This window comes from Ovis aries, chromosome 9 (assembly GCF_016772045.2).
Source record: "Ovis aries strain OAR_USU_Benz2616 breed Rambouillet chromosome 9, ARS-UI_Ramb_v3.0, whole genome shotgun sequence".
Classification (NCBI taxonomy): Eukaryota; Metazoa; Chordata; class Mammalia; order Artiodactyla; family Bovidae; genus Ovis; species Ovis aries.
This window is the reverse complement of record NC_056062.1, coordinates 23,589,531-23,614,352: the sequence shown is the minus strand read 5'-3', so window position 1 is coordinate 23,614,352 and position 24,822 is coordinate 23,589,531. Positions and strand designations below refer to the sequence as shown.

Genomic DNA, 24,822 nt, shown 5'->3' with positions numbered 1-24,822 from the left:
AGGTGAGCCCTGCTGGAAACATAGAGACCACCTACTTCTTTCTGATCGAGTTGGAGGGAGGACTTTATTAGGTCTCGGAGTGCGGTCAGCTGTTTCTTTTCTTCATCCTGGGTCTGTTTGATCTATGAGAGAAAAATGTTTCTTCTATCACTCATCTCTCATACATTTACGAGCAGAGCTTAATTTATCCAAATAAATACCACTCATCAAACAATTATACAGTTGATTTCCTTATTAAAGTCCTTCGCATGGTCTCATTTTTGACAGGCACGATTTTCTCATCTTCTTAAACTACCAGTGAGGTTGGAAATTAGTGAATAATGCAACATGCTTTCTTATTACATAGTACGTCTAGGCTAGACAATTAACTCAGAAGGACTATTTTAAACAAAGGTAAGAAGTAACACTGAGTCATTTGAGTTTTTCAAAGGGTGGTAGCGGAAATACCATGATGTGATCGAATGGCCAGAAGACAACCCTCAGAATGACAGGAATCCCAGAGCTAATGCAAAGACGAAAGTTTACAAAGTTTACACGAGGGCAAGGGACTGGTGCTGCTTTTCCTAATTACTTGGAATTTAACTGCAACCTGAGCCATGTTAGCTTATTCAAGAAAAATCAGAAAAAATTCACAGCTGTGTATTTTTGAAGTTCTATCAGAGTATCATTTGTAATGCTAAAACTTTGAGTACATGCAGTTACACTCCTAAATACATACTTTCTTTTTTAAATTTGAAAGTGAATGTTCATTTCCACCCCCAAACTTTCAACTTTTTATTTTGTACTGGGGTATAGCCGATTAACAATGCTGCGGTAATCTCAGGTGAACAGCAAAGGGACTCAGCCATATGTATGCAAGTACCCATTCTCCCCCAAACTGCCCTCCCATCCAGGCTGCCGCATAACACTGAGTAGAGTTCCATGAGCTGTACATTAGGTCCCTGTATATACTTTTAATATTATTCATTGCCAACTGGTTCATGAAGAACGAATTTGAGATTTCTACATAGGCATTTAGTTTCTTGCTCAAAAAAGTTTTTCTCTTGATTTTCTTATTATAAAGGCAAAACACAGACAGTAGGGGGAAAGAAAGGAGAAGGAATATAAAACAAGCAAGCAAGCAAAAAAAAATCATAAATATCTGCTCATTCAGAGACAGTCACTTAGCTGCTTCCCTTCCAGGATAAAAATTTCTTTTTGTCTTTCTGCAACTGCTGATGAAAGGGCACTCATGTGATGACAGTCATTCAGAACCAATGGCCATCCACCTGCTCCCTGCCCTACCCTGCTCTTCCTATGTCCCAGAAACATACTCTGGAATATCTGACCAGGGATGATGTCTCCGAGTTAAACTGGAGGGGAAAAAAAAGTTTATCGGCCTTAGGTTTATGCTGACACATCACCCTGTCTTCTTTTCTTTAGCACTCTTAGAATACAGATTACAAATTTACTGTTATTTATCCACAAAACCAAGTCAAAGTGCATGCATTTTGTAAAGAACTTACATTATACAAATCAGCAGCCAGTTTTTCAATGTACTGTTTCAATTTATCAGCTGTTTTCAAACCATCTTGAAAGAAACTACAATGGAAAACAACAGAGATTTACCAGCGGTTTTAAAAAAACAATATGAACCATAGTTACCTGAAAAATCTGAAATTTCCATAGGTACACATTTACTCTCTATCCATATATCTATACAAAACACTTACAAAACTAACTTCAGTATTTTATAAAGATGTACCGACAAATTATAGGAAGGCAGATTCTTTACTGGCTGAGCTATGAGGGGAGCCCAAATTATAGGCACCATTTGACATATGCTAGCAGGTGTCACATGGATTCGCAAGCAACAGCTATAGTCCCAACACTCTGATTTACACGAAGTACATTTCTTCATGGTTGTGCCAAATTTGAATTCAAAAGAGACAGATACATAAACCAGTGGAGTAAATGAAGCTGAACTGGACATTAAGGAGAGCAATAAAGGGCAGAGGACAGCAAGGGTTCTTTCTGTTTCCCAAGATCTCTGTGTCCCAACATATTTGAAATAAAGGCTGTCGAATCAGTGGTACCAATGAATTTGGAAAGCTTTCAGTTCATGAAGACGCACCAGCCACGTTTCAGGTGCTCAGTCATCACGTGTGGCTGGTGGATACCAGGTGAGACAGGAAAGAATTTCAACACTTCCATCACTTCAGTATGGCAGGAACCAACACAATATCATAAAGCAATTATCTTTCAATTAAAAATAAATTAAAAAAAATTTCCATCACTTCAGAAAGTTCTACTGGACAGTGCTGCTCCAGGTGAAGAAGAAGCAAACTGAGAATTGAACAGCCTGCAAGCAATGTTATAAAACATACATTTTTATGGAGAAAGAGGGATGGTTTCAGTTTGAGATGGTATTGATAAAAACGTGAAGTTCTTTACCAACGGTGAAAGCAGGCTGGAAGGAGGGATAATCCCTACCAGTCAAAAGGCTGAAGAAAGACCCAGGCAGTTTCTCTGCCTACAGTTAAATTCTTCTGAATGTGACACAGACTAGGAAAAATTGACGTTAAGGAGGGACGATTTTAATCTACAGTACCATCCAACGTTTGTAAACCAAACAAGTCACATACGTAAATCCAGTAAATTGCTGAGTAAGGAGATTACGAGTCCCCTTCCCCCCGCCCCATTTTTTTTCCCATTAGCTCCATTTTTTAAATATTTTCTTAAGATCATATATTACTCAGGCAAAATAAAATCAAAGAATCAACACTTAGCCTAGGAGGATGAGGCTGAGCTGAGTCCCTCTCAGATGATTACTTTAGGGCCAACTTCTGGGTTTTGGTGGGAAGTGGGGGTCGGGATGGGGGGTAGCGGGGTTGCCGGGGGCAGGGGGCAGAGGCTGCAGGGGAACAACGCAGCCCCCAACAGTCCTAGTGACACCCAGGGGCCAGCACTGTGGTCAGCAGAGCCCCCTGAGCACCCCACCTATCCACGCTCCACGCTGCCGCCTGCCGGCTGGGGCTCAGAGCTGCAACCTCCACCAAGGCCCCGCCTCCCTGTGCCCTTCTTCCCTCTCTCTGACCTGGTTCCCTTTCAGTGGAAAAGCCTGGCCTTAGGAGTAAAAAGCGTATCGTATTTTGGCTCCAAACCTCACTGTATGTATAATAACCTGGGGTGGGTTACTGCCCTTGGCTGACCACGAGCATGCTTAGCTCCACCTGTGGACGCTTTTTGAACTTCAAGGGGCATCGGATGAGCCACTACCGGTGAAAGCATTCTGCTGGCTGGAGAGGGAAAGACCAGTGTCAGCTCTGATGACCCATCACTCAACCTGGACTTGGATGCTTTCCCTACAGAAGCGGAAATTGCTGAGTGACATCCCACTTGTCCCTTGGCCAACTTCTCCGTAAGTTAGTGAAATAATTTGGAAAATAGGTGATGATGTAATAATAATAATAATGACAGCTAATGTGTAATTGAGTACTCAGTGCCAGTCACTCATCATTATGCATAATTCATGAAATATCCCCTTTTAAAGGTCTCTCTACAATCTAACAAAATAGGCAATTATTATCATTAACCTGTAAGACAGATAAAGAAATAGGCTCAGAGAGGTCAAGTGGGTTGTCTAGGGTTATTGAGTCCTTAAGTGGAGTCTGGATCTGAGTATCCGTTTTCCCATCTCTGGAGCATACGTAATTAAAGCACAAGGCTGATCTGGGCCCAAATCTTCACTCTCCCACTGAATAACAGCATAATCTCTGGAGCCCTGCACCTTGATGTCCTTTTACAGGAAACGAACAGAATGGCATGGACCTTGGAGAGTTCTCATGAGCACCAAGATAAACTGCCAGGTACAGAGAAACAGCTCAATGCCTGATGGCCACAGGCCAGCAAAACGGGCTTCTTCATTTTTCTGAACTTAGGGACACAGCAGAACTGGTTCATTTTTTAAAATAAGTAGCTTGAAAGCAATATGACCACATTTTAAAGATACTGGGTGCAAGAAAAAGGTAAGCTGCCAACTGATGGGCGGAATGACCCCTGCATTTACACTGAGGAGCTAAGACACACCTCCAGAGGCTGGGAGCAAGCACAGGAGTGCCCAACACCATCACCCACCCATCAGGCAAGACACATCCTCCTTAGAACAACTTGGAACCTTCTTGATCCTGAGAGTCGCCATGTACTTCGTTTCTGTCTTAAGTCACTCTAAGCAGTGACAGGGAAGGAATATATTGTGTTCTTCCTTTTAATTTAAAAGAAAGAGAGAGCAGAAGGTCTCCCTGATACCCCTTTATCACATGTACTGCTTGGTATTGCTTGGCCAAAAGCGGAAAGATTCACAGAGCATTATTTTCATCAGTTACGACTCCCTGGAATAGCAGAGAGTTCGGTTCTATAAGACAAACTATAAAGCAAAAATTTTTAAAAAGCACCCTCTCACAATCCAACCACCAGTCCCTTAGGAAAGCCTGAGATCCAAGCTTCAGGTTTGGCTTAAGTCAGGTATTGATTCCCAGCTGTCTAGGTAATGGGGACATTTTCTCCCAGATATATTCTGTGTGTGTCCTGTGGTATTTAAGAAACTTGAAAGCACAGGGGCAGTGTAAGTGCTAATTAACTGCAAATACATCTTGACAGTTCAGATCAAAGAGAGGTGCAGAGTGGTAGACTGGACTCGCACATGGAGACTCTTAAAAATACAGACGTCCAATTCCAATCCCAGGCTTACAAATCAGAATTTCTGCATACTGAAAGCATGCACTCTGAGTGAGAGACCTAGGTTCAAGAGTTGGTTCTGCCATCTTCCAACTGTTAAGTTTCAAGAATCTTTGTTTCTGGGTTTTTTTTTTTTCCCCATTTAAAAAAGTAAGATAAAATTCATGTAACATAAAATGATACATCATTTTAAAGCGTACAGTTACCACTGTGCAACCACTACCTAATTCCAGAACATTTCCATCACTCCAAAAAGGACACTGTACCTGTGAACAGTGACCCTGAATTTCTATCTTCCTCTTTCCCCTAACAAACAACAATATGCTTTCTGCCTCAAAGGACTTGCCTTGTCTGGACATTTCACTTAAATGGAATCACATCATAAGTAATCTTTTGCATCTGGCTTCTTTCACTTAAAGTAACAATTTTTTAAAGAAAATTGAAGTACAGTTGATTTGCAATGTTGCTACTTCCGTGCATACAGCAAAGTAATTCAGTTATACATATAAAATCTTTTTCAGATCTACTCTGAGTTCCTTAAATCACATGATAGAGTTTGTACCCACTTTTTAAAAAAATATTTATTTTTATTTATTTTATTGTGCCAGGTCTTAGTTGCAGCATGTGGGATCTAGTTCCCTGACCAGGGATTGAACCCCAGGCCCCCTGCATTGGGAGTGTGGAGCCTTAGCCACTGGACCACTAGGGAAGTCCCTGCACCCTACTTCTTACACCTGGGCTGAACTTGTGTCTAACTGTCTAACTGAACACATCACAAGCTAACAGTGCCATACTGGAAGCTGAGAAGTCAATCTTGTGTGTCTCAACTCTTCCTCTCTCAGTAATCTGAACCAGTATGAAAACTAACCCAGGCTAAAAGGAGTTGGGCTAATATAGCCTGTCATCTCTTGCAATCAGCTAGCTGGGTGTTCCAATAGCACTGCAGCCTCTCTTGGCATCTCAGCCAAGACTACTTGCTGCTGAAACCCCCCTGGGCACGGATGACCCTCCTGGTGGCTCAGTGGGGCTGCCCTTCTACGTCTGGCTTGGACGTCATCTCTGGAACATGCTGTCCTGCAGCCCGTCTCCCTGGCTTACTCCACTGCATTGGTGGCCACGCCCCTCTGCCCCTGCTGCTTTTGATTATGGTCCTGGCCACTGAGTGTGGTGAGGCATCGCACTGGGGTTCTGATTTGCCCTTCTCAAATGACTAATGAGAGTGAGCACTTAATCATTGGCTTTCTGGCCATTCGTTTATCTTTTCTGGAGAACTGGATATCTGAATTTTTGGTCTATTTTTAAACTGCGCTCTCTGTCCTTGAGTTGTAAGAGTTCTTTATACATTCTGGACACTAGATGCTTATCTGATAAACAATTTGCAAATATTTTCTCCCCTTCTGTGGGCTGTCTTCTCACTTTCTTAACAGTACCCTTTCACTCACAAGTTTTTAACTTCGAAATCCATTTTTATTTTTTTCCCCTTTGGGTCCTTGTGCTTTGTCTGTTTTGACACATATTAATTGAGCATCTATTAAATGAACGACTGTGCCTTTGGGCAAGTTACTGATCTTTTCTGAGCTACAATTTCCTGATTGCTTTTGATAAATTCTAGCTGTTATTATCTGTAAAATGAAAGATGATAAAGTAATGTGTGTAAGTGCTCTTGAGTCTGCAGACCATAATGATACTTGCCACTGCTAGAATGGGTGGCTAAGCAGTAGAACAATACATTTGTCTTGGAAACAGCATGTTACTGACAATGTTCATGCTGGCAAGTGAGGAGTAATCGGTGTGGGCGAGCTGAAATGAGTGACATGACTTCTTCTTTGCTGCTCCCTTTATTTTTCCACAGCAGCAGCTGTGTGCCTGCCAGGTACAAGCACTACGATGAGAGATTATCAGAGCAAATTCATTTTGGAGCTCCACCTGACTTTATGTTAAAAAAAATAATTTTGAGAACTGGAATCAGGTTCTCAGAATATGAAATTTCTCTTTTTACATCTAAGTAGAATGCTTTACGGAGAAGGCGATGGCACCCCACTCCAGTACTCTTGTCTGGAAAATCCCATGGACGGAGGAGCCTGCTGGGCTGTAGACCATGGGGGCTCGACTGGGCGACTTCACTTTCACTTTTCAGTTTCATGCATTGGAGAAGGAAATGGCAACCCACTCCAGTGTTCTTGCCTGGAGAATCCCAGGGACGGGGGAGCCTGGTGGGAGGCCGTCTATGGGGTCACACAGAGTCAGACACAACTGAAGCGACTTAGCAGCAGCAGCAGCAGAATGCATTACAGGTCCATACTACATCTATTAAGGGTTTGGGGAGATTGAATTAGGAAGGAGGAAGAAGAGTCCTGGAAAGAAAGCTCCACTCGCCTCTCGCTGTAATGGCATCTGTGAGCCTCAGCCTGGGGTGGCCAGGGTCGGATTACCACATAGCCCAGTTCTACTGCTGGATGGCTTTGAATCACTCTCCCCACAGGGAGGTGTTCAGTGTGTAGGCTTTCCTCCTGCTGATCTTTCTCTGCCCTGGGGTAGACGCTTCTACCAGGCTCCAGTGTCCAAATGCCAGCCTTCCTCCAAGTACAGTCCCAACAGCCCCCACCACCTTCAAGAAGCCCTCAGCAGTCTCTGTAGCCAGAAGTCTGTCCTCCTGATTTTCCGTGTTATCAGTCACTTCCCAGCCGCGTAATGATTCTTGATGGACTCGACTTACTTCCTGCATCGCACAATGAACTCCCAAGGGCGGAAGCCTTTTTCCGTCGCTGCACCCTATAACCTAGCAAAGTCCCTGACTTCTGCTAGGGGACTGATAAATATTTATGGAAGGAGAAAACTACAAGAATCAAGGGAAGATGCTCTCCTTTTCACCTTTACCAACAAAGGCTAATATATCTGTAGTTTACATAACGTCTTATTTTTGGAAAACTCATGTTTATTTACATTAAATCCTTCTACATGACTTACAGATTTTTGAGACCGAAAGAGATTTCTAAAATCAGGTGAAATCAGACTTGCTGCTCAATTGCTGTAATTGAGAGACAGCACCAAAGCCTAACCACTGGACCACCAGGGAGCATCTCAAATATTGTGACTGAGAAGACAGAGAGATTCACTGATTTCTGGACAAGTTTCAAAGAAAGATCTGTGTTGAGGAAAAGTAAAACTGATGAAAGATGAAAGACTCCCCCTAAACTAAAATCAGGGACCACCACTACACATTTCAAGGTTTCATAAGCACCCTGCTGTGATAAGAAGGCAAAGGTTAGTCTGGGTCTTCAGGACGAGGCTTCTGCAGGTCAGATTATCTTATAAACATGGAACTGTTTCCATTTCACTGTATTATTCTTATATCTGAAACTTTCATAGAAAGTAGAATTTACTTTGAAAAGAGGAAAAGAGTAAAATCGCATTTATGTAAATAACAAGTTGATCGTTAAAAGTTTGATCTTCTTGAACAGAAACAATCCTGTATAATAAAAATAATTCTTAATTCCACTTAGAATCACCCAAGCAGCAAACAGGCACAGGGCAGCAGGCATATGCATTTTCTCACTTAATTCTCGCATCTTCCCAAGATCCGAAGTGGGTCTACTTACGAACCTTAACCCCACCTGACCCCACCTGCCAGAGGAGGATACTGCGGTTTAGAGAAACGCCTGACAAGGGTCACATGGTTACCAGAGCCTGGATCTGAAATCCCCTATCTGCCCCACTCAAGCCTGGTGTTTTTCCCATCACGTTAATGCTGGCTCCCTTGAATGTTTCCGTTGAACACAAAGGATTTCCTAGGTATGATATTATAAAAAAGAATGCAAGAGATGACCAAAGGAAATCACAAAATTTAACTTCTTGGAGAGTCAGCATCTCACCTAGTATAATACTAAGGACTTTTAGTCCAATTAGAGACTACTGCTTAGAGACTACTGTCATTATAGGTATGCCGCCTACCATGCTCCTCTGTCCATGGGATTTCCAGGCAAGAGTACATATAAATAAGCATGACAGCTGCCTGGACCATTTTGGAATGTCCATGCACTATTTCTCTCTAAATTCCACGGATTTAGTACAGACTTGAATAGTAATCGGTACATTTTCAGACAGAAATTCTACCATAAAACCCAAGAAAGCTAACCCAGAAAATAAAGCAGATGTGATGAAGCCAACGTGGTGCCACAAGCATAATACAAGGGTGGCCCTGCACCACAAGCCACAGCGGGGCCCATGGAGACAACCGTGCCTCCCCAAAAGGCAGCAGCAGCTACTCAGGAGCTCAAGTACGAACACCAAGCGCTGCCAACGTCCAGAGCTCTCAGCTTCCCTCAATTTAAAAGTGAAGTCGCTCAGTCGTGTCCGACTCTTTGCGACCCCATGGACTGTAGCCCACCAGGCTCGTCCGTCCACGGCATTCTCCAGGCAAGAATACTGGAGTGGGTTGCTATTTCCTTTTCCAGGGGATTTTCCTGACCCAGGGATCAAACCCGGGTCTCCTGCAGTGCAGGCAGATACTTTACAGTCTGAGCCACTAGGGAAGCCCTTAGTTTGGATGATGCAAAAAAATGAAACAAAAACAGTCCCATATGGGAATATGTTGTACAAATGAGCCAGTACCACGTAAGACGCCAGGTTAAGTGCGGGAGGGCAGCTACTAGAAAGGCCTCTTTAGTGACAGAGTGACGCAGCCACCACGCATTTGCCACGGCGGCTCCACGAGCTGTCAAGGCCAATGCCAGAACGTAAGAAGGCATCAGAAAGGCCGGACAGCTGCCCTTAATTCCAGTGACTGATTCACAGAAAACTCGGAAGGTGGAAGACAAAACCATTTCTCGGCTTTTGGCCACAGACGGTCGCTGTAACAACCATGCACAGGGACCAAATGAGGGACAGAGAAGAAAGAAGGAAGAAAGCGACCGTTCAGCGGAGGCTTTCGTGGGCTGATGATTACGGCGGCAATCGTCCACTTACTTGCACTGTGCATGATAATACTTTATCAGGTTCTGCAGCAGATCCACGCCTTTTTTGGTCTTGATTTCATTGACTTTAATGAGATACTGTGGAAATAAAACAGAATTGGACATCGATCATTACAGAGAAGGCTCTCTGGCATGGGTTTGGGGGCCAGATCAGCAATCGTGAGTCTGCAGGAGGCTGGGCTGCAGTCAGACAGTGTGAGCTGACTTAGGGAACGCTGATCTGACAGTCACAAGTGTGCAGCACAAACTGATTAGCGTGTTAGCATTTTAGAAATGCTTAAGATTAGTTTACTAGACAAGCGGAAACCAAACACAGCAAAACATTCCGTAATAATGGATTATCCCACCCCCCACCCCAGTTCAGTGGATCTCAAACTCACTGTTCATGTGGACAAAACCTGAAAGATGGACTGAAAGACAAATGGCATTCTCTTTAAGGAAAATGCTGTAAGATACTCAAACATTCAGACCAAAGAGGTAAATTGGAAAGTACTTTAGGTACTAAAAAGGGAAAGAAAAAAAAAAAATAATGCACTTGCTTGCTTAGTCGCTTCAGTCGTGTCCGACTCTCTGTGGCCCCATGGACCATGATGGCCCGCCAGACTCCTGTGTCCATGGGATTCTCCAGGCAAGAACACAGGAGTGGGTTGCCATTTATGCGCTAAACGTTACTGGCTCTGATTTTCACAACTGGCCAAGATTTTCTGTTGATATTGTTTGCTTCTTGTTCACTTGTTTATGGTGTGAAAGTGCTCATGAACAGATAAGCTCCCAGAAGGAGCTGAAGGCTGATGAGGGGGGTCAGAACAGAAATTTAAAAAAAAAAAAAAATTAAGGAAGAAACTCTTGAAACTGAGAAAATTCTATCTACTTTAATATTTTCTGAAAACTGCCAAAAAAAAAAAAAATCTATTAGTATCAGAATGAGTTGGTCTCTAGGTAACGGAATGCCACTGTTCAGTGGGAACCCAGTTTGAGAACCACTGTTCTAAGGCTACGGTAACATGCTTTTCATCGCATTTCTCCCCATGAATTCAGACTTTTTTGACTACTTCATTTCAGTTTTCATTCAAACTGGACACAGGGTTAAAACCAAAACAAAACAAAAACCATGCTGTACAACCTGTACTAGTAAAAATATTCACCAGTGTTACCTCTCACTCCCAGTTTTTTTTTTTTTTTTTTTTTTCCACACTCACTCACAAGCGATATTAAAGTTCTCACCAAAGAATCCCGTTTTGGCTTAAAGAGCCCCCTAGGACCCGGGCTCAAAATATGAGACAACAGTGAGACGGCGGATCCCAAAAGGCTTGGAGAAAAGTGGAGATTAGAGAGTCCTTGAGAAACGGTTCCCTCCTCTGATCATCAAACCACAGCCCGCGTTTAAGCATAAGGACGGCTGACCAGCAGGAAAGGCGAGCGGGAACCGCGTCCGTCCGAGGCGCAGGGCGTGCTCCGGCCGTCCTTACCTCGCACATCTGGAGCTGGAAGAGGCGCCGCTCCTTCTCCATTTCCTCTGCGATCTCGGCGCCGGTGATCTCCGTGCGGATCATCCCGTGCTGCTTAGCGTGCTCCCTTTTCTCCTTCTCAATTTTGGTACTGTAACCGAAGCAGACGCCAGCATTTAAAAACCAAAAAACCACACTCTTGTCTTTAAGGACAGCCATTTGACTCTTTCTTCATTACTAGAAGAGGCTGCTGAGTCGCTTCAGTCGTGTCCGATTCTGTGCGACCCCAGAGACGGCAGCCCACTAGGCTCCTCTGTTCCTGGGATTCTCCAGGCAAGAATACTGGAGTGGGTTGCCATTTCATCCTCCAATGCATGAAAGTGAAAAGGGAAAGTAAAGTCGCTCAGTCGTGCCCGATTCTTAGCAACCCCATGGACTGCAGCCTACCAGGCTCCTCTGTCCCTGGGATTTTCCAGGCAAGAGTACTGTAAGAGGCAGGGACTCTTAAATGGACGGCTTCTATCAAAAGTTGAAAATCTTAAGTTCAAAGAAGAGTCAACCCATTGTATGGATTTTCACCGAGGACACTGCCTACGTTTTAACTTTGATCTCACCCTTGAGAGCATTCACCTAAGTTCTCTTCCATGCTGGTTGGCATCAAGTCACTGTGACAGTTTACCTTTTCCGCAGTAAAGCACTTTCATGATACAAAAGAAATCAGGAGGTTGGAGGCCTCACGCATATCTTGATTATTAATAGACTATAAGACTCGAGAGATATTTCAAGAGTATATAATGGGTCTTTGGAGGCATGCACAAAAGTTAGCCAAAGGTAATATTCAATATTTCTCTAAACATAGGTTGTTTTTCACTCTCTAATGATATTTTAGTCATTTAACCACCTGGCAATGGATTGTACACAGTCAAGATTTAGGAGAAATCCAAATCTCTTCTTTGGAATGCTGTGAAAATGTTCTTCAGTTGGGAGAGGGCCAGGAGGGAGCCAAGGAAATAAGCGCAGAGAAAGCACATTAAACCAAGAGTATGTGAGGGGGATCCTTGGCTATGGCAGATAATATTTTGGTATCGATACCAATGGCCACAGCTCTTTTTCTACAAATCCATTTAATCTGAAAGCAGACTTCTAATTTCTTTCTTTCTAACTCAGACTTTCTTAATGACAGCTTCATTTCAGTTTTCATTCAACTGGTGGTGGTTTACTGACTAAGTCGTGTCTGACTCTTGTGACCCAATGGATTGTAGCCTGCCAGGTTCCTCTGTCCCTGGGATTCTCCAGGCAAAAATACTGCAGTGGGTTGCCATTTCCTTCTCTAGGGGATCTTCCCAATCCAGGAATTGAACCCGGGCCTCCTGCATTGCAGGATTCATTCAACTGGACACACGGTTGAAAAAAAAAATGCTATATACCTCAACCAGTAAAACTTAATATTCACCAGTATTATCTCTCACCAAATTTTTTTTCCCCACATTCACTCACAAGCAACATTAAAGTTCTCACCAAAGAGAGCCTATCATTTATAGTTGTGAAAGCAAAGACTGACCTAGCCTTTGAGTTTTCTTTTAAATTGCAGTGATGGGAAAACAAACCCTAAGAAAGCCAATATCTTTGCCAACACACAAACACAGTAGAAAAATCGAGCCATCAACTCAATGAAAAACTTACAAACTGGGCTGAGATTCACTGTAATACCCTAGTGTCTGGCATACCTAACAACTCTTCCATCACGCACCTCACAGGTTAAATGGGTGTGAAGGCAGAGATTTTACCAGAAGGAGAATAAGCCTCAGCTCTCTCTCCACTGGTGTGGGTGGGAAGAGAAGCAGGAAGCTACAGATTCTGGAGAGGGAACATGAGCAGGGAAAAACTTAATAGTAATGACAGACTGCAAGGAGATCAAACCAGTCAATCCTAAAGGAAATATAACCCTGAATATACATTGGAAGGACTGATGCTGAAGCTGAAGCTCCAATACTTTGGCCACCTGATGTGAAGACCCGACTCACTGGAAGAGACCCTAGTGCTGGGAAACAATGAAGGCAGAAGGAGAAGGGGGTGGCAGAGGATGAGAAGGTTGGATGGCATCACCGACTTAGTGGATATGAGTCTGAGCAAACTCCAGGAGATGGTGAAGGACAGGGGAGCCTGGCGTGCTGCAGCCCCTGGGGTCACAAAGAGTCGGACACAACTGAGCAATGACAGACGCTGGGTTAACATGGTGATGACCACGTGCATTTATTTATTCTTCCTTCACCAAGCTCACTAAAATGACAGGGAAGTCATTAAAAAAGTATAATCTCCCAAAGACAGGAATTGGAGACCAAAAAGAAAAAGAAAAAAACCGAGAGAATTCAACAAAGATTTGGAAGAGCAGGTCTGAAGAGAGAAAAGTCTGCACCCCAAATGACAGGGTCCCCTGCCTTCTGCAGCTTCCAGAATATACACTCACCAGATGGGGATACAAGGGGCTGGGTGGTCCCAGAAGACAGACCTCTGGATACTGACATGTAGAACAATCCTGATTAAAAAACTGATTTGACATCCCCTAACTTAATACCTAAAGAGGCAGCTCTAGCTCTCTTGAGAAACCCTGATATGTATATGACCTTTCAGTGAATACGTGGGGTGCCTTGCTCTGAGATATGAATGGGCAGTCAGGGACAATAAGGATAATTGAGCAAAGGCCCCAAAATGAAATGGAGAGATCAAAAAAGACAAACAGCAGGGCTAGGGTGGCATAGGGAACCAGGAGCAGTAAGAAAGCAGAAAAAAATTTATAAAAGGTAACCAAATCCTCAGAGAGCTAAAATAGTGCCTCTACAAAACAAGAAACTATAAAAGAAGCTTCCCTAACCCCAACTAATTGTGAAAAAGAGCTTTTAGAAATTTAAAACATGATAACCAAAATAATACACACACACAAAATAAATGGAAACAGTGGGAAAAAAGGTGAAGAAATAACCTAAAATATAAATAGGACAGAAAAGAGAAAAGTGTAAGGACAAGCTAGAAGTCCAACACTGTATAATGAGGTGTATAATAAAAAAAAAAAAAAAAAAAACCTGAGGAATCACATGAAAAGTTTCCAGACTTTTCGTGAAGGAGTAAAAAGCTACAAACAGAAGGTCAGTGCACACACCACGGCATATGAAGCAGCTCTGCAAGACCACTCATAAAGGGAAGACTTGAACATTTTCTAACTGAAAATTAACCAAGCACGCCCCCCAAAACCTCCACGTGTCACACACACAAAGAAATGGGAATCAGAGACATCTGATTTTTTTTCACTAGCAACACTGGAAATCGAAAAACAATGGAGTAACGCTTTCAACATTTTGCGAGAAAATGATTATAAAGTTAAAATTTTATGTTCGGCCATCTCTCAATTCTGTGTGATGGCAGAAGGAAGGTATTGCTGGACATGCCAAAACCTGAACATCTTACCTCCTCAAGAGCTGCTCTCTGGGAAGGGCTTGGAGGTGTCGTGAACGTGAAAGCTGCTAAGTTGTGTCTGACTCTTTGCAATCCCCTGGACTATACAGGCTATGGAATTCTCCAGGCCAGAATACTGGAATGGGTAGCCTTTCCTGTCTCCAGGGGATCTTCCCAACCCAGGGGTAGAACCCCAGTCTCCTGCATTGCAGGCAGATTCTTCACCAGCTGAGCCACAAGGGAAGCCCAAGAATACTGGAGTGGGTAGCCTATCCCTTCTCCAGCGGATCTTCCCAACCCAGGAATCAAACCAGGGTCTGATGCACTGCAGGCAGATTCTTTACCAACTGAGCTACCAGGGAAGCCCTCAGGGAAGAGGTGGTGTGCTCACAAAATTCTGGGCTTACCACGACAAGGAAACAGGCCTACCACTAAGGGGAGCCCCAGGGTGAGAGCCGCTCTGCTGGGATTTCTCTCTTGAGTCACTCAGTTGTGTCCGACTCTTGCGACCCCATGCACTGTAGCCCACTACGGTCCTCTGCCCATGCGATTCTCCAGGCAAGAATACTGGAGTCCTTGCCATTTTCTTCTCCAGGGGATCTTCCCGATCCAGGAATTGAACCCATGTCTCCTTCATTGCAGGCAAATTCTTTACCAACTAAGCTATGAAGGAAGCCCCTCTGCTGACATAGGGGGCCCTGGAAGGATGTCTCTAGGAAGACAAAGGAACTGACAGAGAATTTAATGATAACTGATATATAATCACCATAATAATATACATCATGTATTTGCTCAGCAGCAACATTAATAGGTATTGGACATCTGCTGGGATAATAAGAATTCACAATAGATTCATGTACAAATAAGTACATGAATAAATGAAGCAATTGCTTCATTAAGATAAAGCAAACAAACAAAAAAAAAAGAGTGGGAATTCAATCATAGCATACCTTCAGACTGACAATACATATTTATCTCTGCAGCCAAAGATGGAGAAGCTCTATACAGTCAACAAAAATAAGACCAGGAGCTGACTGTGGCTCAGACCATGAACTCCTTATTACCAAATTCAGACTTAAATTGAAGAAAGGAAAACCACTAGACCATTCAGGTATGACCTAAGTCAAATCCCTTATGATTATACAGTGGAAGTGAGAAATAGATTTAAGGGACTAGATCCGATAGACAGAGTGCTTGATTAACTATGGAATGATTCGTGACATTGTACAGGAGACAGGGATCAAGACTATCTCCATGGAAAAGAAATGCAAAAAAGCAAACTGGCTGTCTGGGAGGCCTTAGAAATAGCTGTGAAAAAAAGAGAAACAAAAAGCCAAGGAGAAAAGGAAAGATATAAGCATCTGAATGCAGAATTCCAAAGAATAGCAAGAAGAGATAAGAAAGCCTTCTTCAGCGATCAGTGCAAAGAAATAGAGGAAAAGAACAGAATGGGAAAAACTAGAGATCTCTTCAAGAAAATTAGAGATACCAAGGGAACATTTCATGCAAAGTTGGGCTCGATAAAGAACAGGAATGATATGGACCGAACAGAAGCAGAACATATTAAGAAGAGGTGGCAAGAATACACAGAACTGTACAAAAAAGATCTTCACGACCCGGATAATCACGATGGTGTGATCACTCATCTAGAGCCAGACATTCTGGAATATGAAGTCAAGTGGGCCTTAGAAAGCATCACTATGAACAAAGCTAGTGGAGGTGATGGACTTCCAGTTGAGCTATTTCAAATCCTGAAAGATGATGCTGTGAAAGTGCTGCACTCAATATGCCAGCAAATTTGGAAAACTCAGCAGTGGCCACAGGACTGGAAAAGGGCAGTTTTCATTCCAATCCCAAAGAAAGGCAATGCCGAAGAATGCTCAAACTACCACACAATTGCACTCATCTCACAGGCTAGTAAAGTAATGCTCAAAATTCTTCAAGCCAGGCTTCAGCAATACGTGAACTGTGAACTTCCTGATGTTCAAGCTGGTTTTAGAAAAGGCAGAGGAACCAGAGATCAAATTGCCAACATCCACTGGATCATGGAAAAAGCAGGAGAGTTCCAGAAAAACACCTATTTCTGCTTTATTGACTATGCCAAAGCCTTTGACTGTGTGGATCACAATAAACTGTGTAAAATTCTGAGAGAGATGGGAATACAGACCACCTGACCTGCCTCTTGAGAAATCTGTATGCAGGTCAGGAAGCAACAGTTAGAACTGGACATGAACCAACAGACTGGTTCCAAATAGGAAAAGGAGTATGTCAAGGCTGTATATTGTCACCCTGCTTATTTAACTTATATGCAGAGTACATCATATGAAACGCTGGACTGGAAGAAACACAAGCTGGAATCAAGATTGCCGGGAGAAATATCAAGAACCTCAGATATGCAGATGACACCACCCTTATGGCAGAAAGTGAAGAGGAACTAAAAAGCTTCTTGACGAAAGTGAAAGTAGAGAGTGAAAAAGTTGGCTTAAAGCTCAACATTCAGAAAATGAAGATCATGGCATCCGGTCCCATCACTTCATGGGAAATAGATGGGAAACAGTGGAAACAGTGTCAGACATTTTGGGGGGCTTCAAAATCACTGCAGATGGTGACTACAGCCATGAAATTAAAAGACGCTTACTCCTTGGAAGAAAAGTTATGAGCAACCTAGATAGCATATTCAAAAGCAGAGACATTACTTTGCCGACTAAGGTCTGTCTAGTCAAGGCTATGGTTTTTCCAGTAGTCATGTATGGATGTGAGAGTTGGACTGTGAAGAAGGCTGAGCACTGAAGAATTGATGCTTTTGAACTGTGGTGTTGGAGAAGACTCTTGAGAGTCCCTTGGACTGCAAGGAGATCCAACCAGTCCATTCTGAAGGAGATCAGCCCAGGGATTTCTTCGGAAAGAACGATGCTAAAGCTGAAACTCCAGTACTTTGGCCACCTCATGCGAAGAGTGGACTCACTGGAAAAGACTTTGATGCTGGGAGGGATTGGGGGCAGGAGGAGAAGGGGACGACAGAGGATGAGATGGCTGGATGGCATCACGGACTCGAGGACGTGAGTCTGAGTGAACTCCAGGAGTTGGTGATGGACAGGGAGGCCTGGTGTGCTGCGATTCATGGGGTCGCAAAGAGTCGGACACGACTGAGTGACTGAACAGATCCACAAAAAGACTAATGTGTGAATGTTCAGGGCTTCCCAGGTGGCACTAGAGGTAAAGAACCAGACTGCTGATGCAGGACGTGCAGGAGACGTGGGTTCCATCCCTGGGTCAGGAAGATCCACTGGAGGAGGAAATGACTCACTCCAGGATCCTTGCCTGGAGAATCCCATGGACAGCCTGAGCACAAATGCATGTTCAGCATATTTATACTCACAAAAATGTAATCACTGACAACTGCCTTAAAACACAAATCACTGTATTTATCTTACTGGATGAATGAGGAGGGGGTGGGGTGGAAAAGTGATGGGGATGGTTGTACAAGCGTGATAAATCCTCACCTATCACGGCAATACAGTACAGATGAACCAAGAAGGAACAGCAAGAGGAACCTGCGGGATGTGGGGAGAACTCAGGAGCCCCACCCTCCTTGTAAGGACTCAGTTCTAGTCCCTTTCTGCTGTGTGCAGACGCCCTTGGGCCTGGCAGTCTTGTGAGCACTCGAGACCCACTTGCACAGGGCAAGACACACGGGCTTGAAGCCATGGCCCACGGCCTTCGCTTACCCTGGCTGGCCATTTTAGGAACCTTTCTGTTCTCAGCACCATTTGTCACAGTCACGGCACATCAGAAGCATTCCTTAGGCAGCAAATCCTCAACGATGTGTGTATTACATAAGCGATTACAGAAGTGGTTTCGGGGAAAACATTTTAATCCTGAATTTGTTTTTCTCTGGCTTGTGTTTTCACTTTCCTGTTATTGCTGCCTACGGAAATGTTTTTATTCTCTCATGTTTATAGTTATCCAAGTTTATAGCCAAGACATTTATTAAATGCTTTTAAATACATTTCTCCTCCTGCCCCACCCCACTGCCTGGTGTTATAAATGTCTCAGAGTACTCATAAGAATCACTATGGATGGTGACTGCAGCCTTGAAATTAAAAGACGATTGCTCCTTGGAAGAAAAGCTATGACCAACCTAGACAGTGTATTAAAAAACAGAGACATCATTGCCGAGAAAGGTCCATCAAGTCAAAGCTATGGTGTTTCCAGTAGTCATGTCTGGATGTGAGAGCTGGACCATGAAGAAAGCTGAGCACTGAAGAACTGATGCTTTCGAAATGTGGGGCTGGAGAAGACTCTTGAGAGTCCCCTGGACAGCAAGAAGATCAAACCAGGCAATCCTAAAGGAAATCAACCCTGAATATTCATTGGAAAGACTGATGCTGAAGCTTAATACTTTGGCCACCTGATGTGAAGAACTGACTCACTGGAAAAGACCCTGATGCTGGGAAAGACTGAGGGCAGAAGAAGGGGCAACAGAGGGTGAGAGGGCTGGATGGCATCGACTCAAAGGACATGAATTTGAGCAAACTCAGGGAGACAGTGAAGGACAAGGAAGCCTGGCATGTTGCTGTCCATGGGGTCACAAAGAGTTGGACACTACTGAGCGACTGAACAACAAATAATAAGAAAGGGATGTGGAAGAACGACCCATATAGTATGAGGATGAGCCACGTCCACACTGAGGTCTGATGGGCAGTGTCTCCCTGGTCCCACGTGGATCGCTCCAGCTTGCAGGCCTCTGGCTGCGGCCATGCTATGCTGTTCTGGGGTCACAGAGACCAGAGGGGAAGCCACACTTACTAGCCTTAGGACCTTCCGAAGCCCCTTAGCCTTTCTAAGCTTCAGTTTCCTAATCCACAAACAGGCAGTCCAAGGTGCACACTGAGAGGGGTGCTGTGAGGAGGTCATGCATGTAAAGCATTTTGCTCAGGCCCCGGTGGGCAGATGGACGTTACGGTTGTTTTGTTGCCAAGTCATGTCTGACTCTTTGCAACCCTGTGGACCGTAGGGTGTCGGGCTCCTCTGTCCATGGGATTCTCCAGGCAAGAATACTGGAATGGGTTGCTATTTCCTTCTCCGGGGGATCTTCTTGACCCAGGGAAAGAACCCATGTCCCCTACATTGGCAGGCGGGCTTCTTCACCATGGGGTCACAACATAAACAGTAGCTGTTTTTTATTTCTGAGTTGCCGTGTTATCCAGAAACGGGTAAATGGTCTATAGCTATGCACGAACTTTAATGAAAGAAAAACTACAATACTCATTGACCTATAACTTGACCGTCAGTATCAGCCACGGACGCCAAAATAATCGACAATGAAAGTACATCTCACTCTAGACAACCAGCATGGGAGGTGGAACCACTTCTAATCAGGTCAGCATACTCAGCCTCACGGCCCTTACAAGGATGGACTCGGCAGTGTTTTTCTCCTGAAGGAATTAGTTCAAGACTCTGTCCTTCTTTTAGTTATTCTTTTTCTTAGAACACTTAAAACAGTAACAACAACAAAAAGAAACCAATTAAAAAAAACACACTTACAACTTCGTCTCATAATCTTTCCAAGCTTTGTCAAATGGCTTCTTGAGATCCTTAGAAAAGAGGAAATAAAATTGAGATTAAACACGCTTTTGCTTCACGGTGAATAATTTTCAAACCACATCTTAGCAAAAACAATTTCTGTTACAGGACCCTGGAAACTTTACACGGGACACTTTCAGGCACACCACGTGACTTATTACACCCAAGAAAGCTAAGACAGTTGTAGCCACGAGTGTTCCCAGTCATAACCATGAGGAGTACCTGGTGGTTCTGAGAGGTGGGTCGACCAGGGTGGAGCCCAGACTCAGCACAGACCACCCCCCGCCCGCCCATCTTCCTGACAGCATCTCATCCTATTTCTCAGCCAATAACACTATGTGAGTCGGTGTCTTTCTTCTGATGACCGCCTTCCAACAACACGTTTCATGCTGACAATGTTCAGAGTGTCTTTCAGATACCAGTGCCACTAGGATCTTCAAAGACGAGAACAAATCGATCCTTTGAAGCTAAAGTGAAAATTGAATTTCGGAACACTCACGCCTTTGACTCCCTTCAGGTCTCCTTTCAACAAGGAATCCAACGTGAAGATCACATTGTGGCTCAGGCCCTGGAGCTGAAAAGCAAACAGAGACGGGAGACAGTTAAAAAGGGAGCGCACAGGGAACCGCAAAACCAGCTGATGCTCGGTGAGCACCATCGCCCCCACGCAAGTACAGATGCGATGCAGTGAGGGCAGAGACCTTGATCGCCCTGCTCTCAACTGTATCCTCAGTGCCCAAGTTCTGTTGAAAGAGAAAGCTGTTCAGGGGTTCTCTGGTGGCCCAGCGGGAAGAATTTGTCTTGGAATACAGGACACTGGTTTGATGCCTGGTCTGGGAAGATTCCCACACGGGCAGAGCAGCTAAGCCTGCTCACTGCAACTACTGAGCCCGTGCTCTAGAGTGCACGAGCCACACTACTGAGCCCATGAGCTGCAACAGCTTAAGCCTCTGAGCCAGAAAAGGGAAGCCACTGCAATGAGAAGCCCGCACAGCACGAGGAAGAGTAGCTCCCGCCCACTGCAACTGGAGAAAGCCCACGTGCGGCAGCAAAGACCCACCACAGCCGAGAAATAAACAGATCTGTGCATTTCACGGTAGGTAAACTTAATCCCAATTTTAAAGAAATAATGTAGTCTCCTAGCCATCTAATTTACTCAAGGGACGTGAAAGTTGCTCAGTCGTGTCCGACTCTTTGCAACCCCATGTATACAGTCCATGGAATTCTCCATGCCAGAATACTGGAGAGGGGAGTCTTTCCCTTCTCCAGGAGATCTTCCCAACCCAAGGATTGAACACAGGTCCCCCGCATTGCAGGCGGATTCTTCACTGGCTGAGTCACAAGGGAAACCGTAATTTACTACTTTTTACTAACCCACCTGCTGATGCAAGGGACACAGGTTGGATCCTTGGCCCAGAAAGATTCCCACACATGCCACAGAGCAACTAAGCCCAGGCACCACAGCTACTGAGCCTGTGCTCGAGAGCGCACCAGCCCCAGTACTGAGCCCGCGGGCTGCAACAACTTAATTAGACCCCTGCACTTGGAGCCTGGGCTCCCCAACAAGAGAAGCCACCGTGATAACCCCACACACCTCAACTGGAGAGTAGCCCCTCCTCGCCGCAACTAGAGAAAGCCTGTGTGCTGCCACAAAGACCCAGCATAACCAAAAATAAATAAATTTTTAAAAAAGGTAAAAAAAAAAAAAAAGAAAACAACTTAGCAAGTGCAACCTACAGCTGGAGGAGGGGTTTTCACTATTCTGGGGCAGCGGCCTGGGTCTCCTTGATTTCAGGATGGAGCACAGAGAAGTCCACAGAGATGGGGTAGGACTGTAACCAGCTGGGGGGGAGGGGGTGGGAAACCAAGCGGAGGATGGTCTAGTGTGCACACAGTCAGGAGAGCCAGGGCTGAGGAGAGTTTATGATACAGTCTGTCTTCAAGGAGACCCAGGCATCTCGGGGAAGTCAGTTTCAGCAGTGTGCAACCAAGACGCCAGGGACCCACAGCACTGGTTTCACATGCGGAGGCCGTGGGTTCCCTCATTTGAGAGGTCATTTTGTTCACGTGTGAGTGTATTCACCTGTCAGGTGACCCACCCACCCTTCCATCAATCATTGGCTTAGTACCTATTCCGTGACACCTGCGATGCCGGGGCTGAGATGGGGTGCCAGGATGTCTAAAACACCGCCTGCCTCCAGAGAGCTCGCACGCGGGGGGCAGACACAATCAGCAGGCAGCCAACTCTACCAGAGGATGATGCCACGTGTTTATCAGCAGCGGAGGGAGAAACCGGTGTGTGAAGGAGCAAGGCTGACGTTTACAGGCTCTGTGTGGGACCCTCTTAACCACATCTCTAAAGCGAGGATGTTACAGTCTGTTGCGGGTGGCTGCTGTGACGATGCAGTGCGTTCACGTACGAGGAAAGTGCTAGTGTGTTCCCTGATACCTGGGAAAAGCTGAAGACGTGTTTACTTTGAAAATCCTATGGGATGTTAAATACAAATGAAGGCAACGTAGTGCTGAAGCTGAAACTCCAATACTTTGGCCACCTGGTGTGAAGAACTAACTCGCTGGAAAAGACCCTGATGCTGGGAAAGACTGAAGGCAGGAGAAGGGTCCGACAGAAGATGAGATGGTTGGATGGCATCACTGACTCCATGCACATGAGTTTGAGCAAGCTCCGGGAGTTGGTGATGGACAGGGAGGCCTGGCATGCTGCAGTCCATGGGGTTGCAGAGTCAGACATGACTGAGCGACTGAACTGAACTGAAGGCAATGTGGGAGCAGAGGCGGAGGGGCGGGGCGGGGAGGTTTTTTCTCCTGCCCGGAACACCTCCCTAGCCCTGGCCTGAGGTTCTCATCTGAGGTTTCTTGCAGCTCTAAGTCACTCCATGTCCTGCCCTCCCTGACCACCAATGAGATACACACGAGGACAGTTCCCCACCACTAGAGGGCTTAGACCAGAGACAACCAACTCTTCTTATTTCAAAGACAAAGAGATTCCTACCAAGGCCACCTCATCTCTGCCATCTCACCATCACCCAGCTGGGCTGGCAGGCCAGATGCACAGTCCTCCTTCCAGGGTGGTCTGGGGTGCTGGTCTCAGGGCATGGGGTGAAAACGACCTCAGATATTATAACGGTCTGTGGCTTTCCAAAGGGTCACAGTATGTAAACTGAAACAGAATACCACAGTATTCGAATTTCATGGGGGAAGTTATTCGGAAAGAAGTAAGCTTCCCTGGTGGTACAGTCTGTAAGAATCTGCCTGTCAATGCAGGATACACGGGTTTGATCCCTGGTCCAGGAGGATTCCACACACTGCAGAGAACTAGCCCCATGTGCTATTAACTACTGAGCCCAACACGCTGCAACTTTGAAGCCCACAAGCCCTAGAGCCTGGGCTCCACAGGAGAAGCCGCTGCAGCGAGAAGCTGGCACACCACAGCTAGATAGTAGCCCGCCCCGGGCACTCTTCACAACTAGAGAAAAGCCAATACAGCAAAAGGACCCAGCACAGCCAAAAATTAGTAGTAAAATTATTTAAAAAAATAATAAAAATGCTCCCTGGGATGGAGGCTTGCAGGTAATAATGAGGAAAAAAAAGAAAGGATGAAAACCACTGGCCTTGGATCTGAGATGGGGAAAAAGAAAGATTAAGAGGATTCACTCTCTGTCCTGGACAGATAGCTAGAATAATATTTTGTTCTGAGTCCTCAACAATCTCATTCCTGGGCCACAAGCCCCCTGCATCCTGCTACCCTGCGGTCTTGGGACCTGGGGCCACGTTCACCTTGTGTGGACGGTGGTAACTGAGGTACGGACCTCCATTAACCAAGGCAGAAAGTACCTATCCCCTGTTTGTGAAGATCCTTGCATTACTTCTCAACCTTTACCACCCTTATCATTTATACATGTATTTGTTTCCTTATGTGTTTTGCTGTGTTTCCAACTTGAATGTGGGCTTCCCTGGTTGCTCAGATGGTAAAGAACCCACCTGTAATGCGGGAAACCTGGGTTTGATCCCTGGGTTGGGAAGCTCCCCTGGAGGAGGGCATGGCAACCTGCTCCAGTATCCTTACCTGGAGAATCCCCAAGAACAGAGGAGCCTGGTGGGGTATAGTCCCTGGGGTCACAAAGAGTCAGACATGGCTGAGTGACTAAGCACAATTTGAATGCAAACTCTTTGAGAGTGTGGTCTGCGTGTTCACTGCTATGTTTCCAGAATTTAGAACACTGCCTGGCACAGAGCAGCTACTCACTAAATATTTTCAGAATGAAGGAAACACAAAGTCACGTGCGTACAAGGTTCTTCTCTACAGGAATGTTCAGATTGAGTTTAGTATTTATCGGACTTCCCTGGTGGCTCAGACGGTGAAGCGTCTGCCTACAATGCGGGAGACCCGGGTTCAATCCCTGGGTTGGGAAGATCTCCTGGAGAAGGAAATGGCAACCCACTCCAGTATTCTTGCCTGGAAAATCCCATGGAAGGAGGAACCTGGTAGGCTACAGTCCATGGGGTCGCAAAGAGTCGGACATGAATGAGCGACTTTACTCACTTCACTTAGTATTTGTCAGTAGAGGACCAGTCAATAAATTATGGGAAGTTCTACACAATAGCCATTAAGATGAGAAAGTTTATTATGT

The 24,822-nt window shown here is 44.9% G+C and overlaps 1 protein-coding gene across 10 annotated transcripts in view; it reads right to left on the bottom strand.

Moving 5' to 3' along the window:
* ASAP1 (ArfGAP with SH3 domain, ankyrin repeat and PH domain 1) overlaps positions 1–24,822 on the bottom strand; it is a 333,908-nt gene that overhangs the window by 67,980 nt on the left and 241,106 nt on the right. For all 10 annotated transcript variants that reach the window (XM_042254098.2, XM_060393356.1, XM_027972896.3 and 7 more), the window contains 6 exons: positions 20,673–20,747; positions 20,135–20,184; positions 11,159–11,288; positions 9,682–9,767; positions 1,506–1,581; positions 36–122 (listed from right to left, as the gene is read on the bottom strand). In XM_042254098.2, the coding sequence (XP_042110032.1) occupies positions 36–122; positions 1,506–1,581; positions 9,682–9,767; positions 11,159–11,288; positions 20,135–20,184; positions 20,673–20,747 (504 nt within the window). The remainder of the gene's footprint in view (positions 1–35; positions 123–1,505; positions 1,582–9,681; positions 9,768–11,158; positions 11,289–20,134; positions 20,185–20,672; positions 20,748–24,822) is intronic.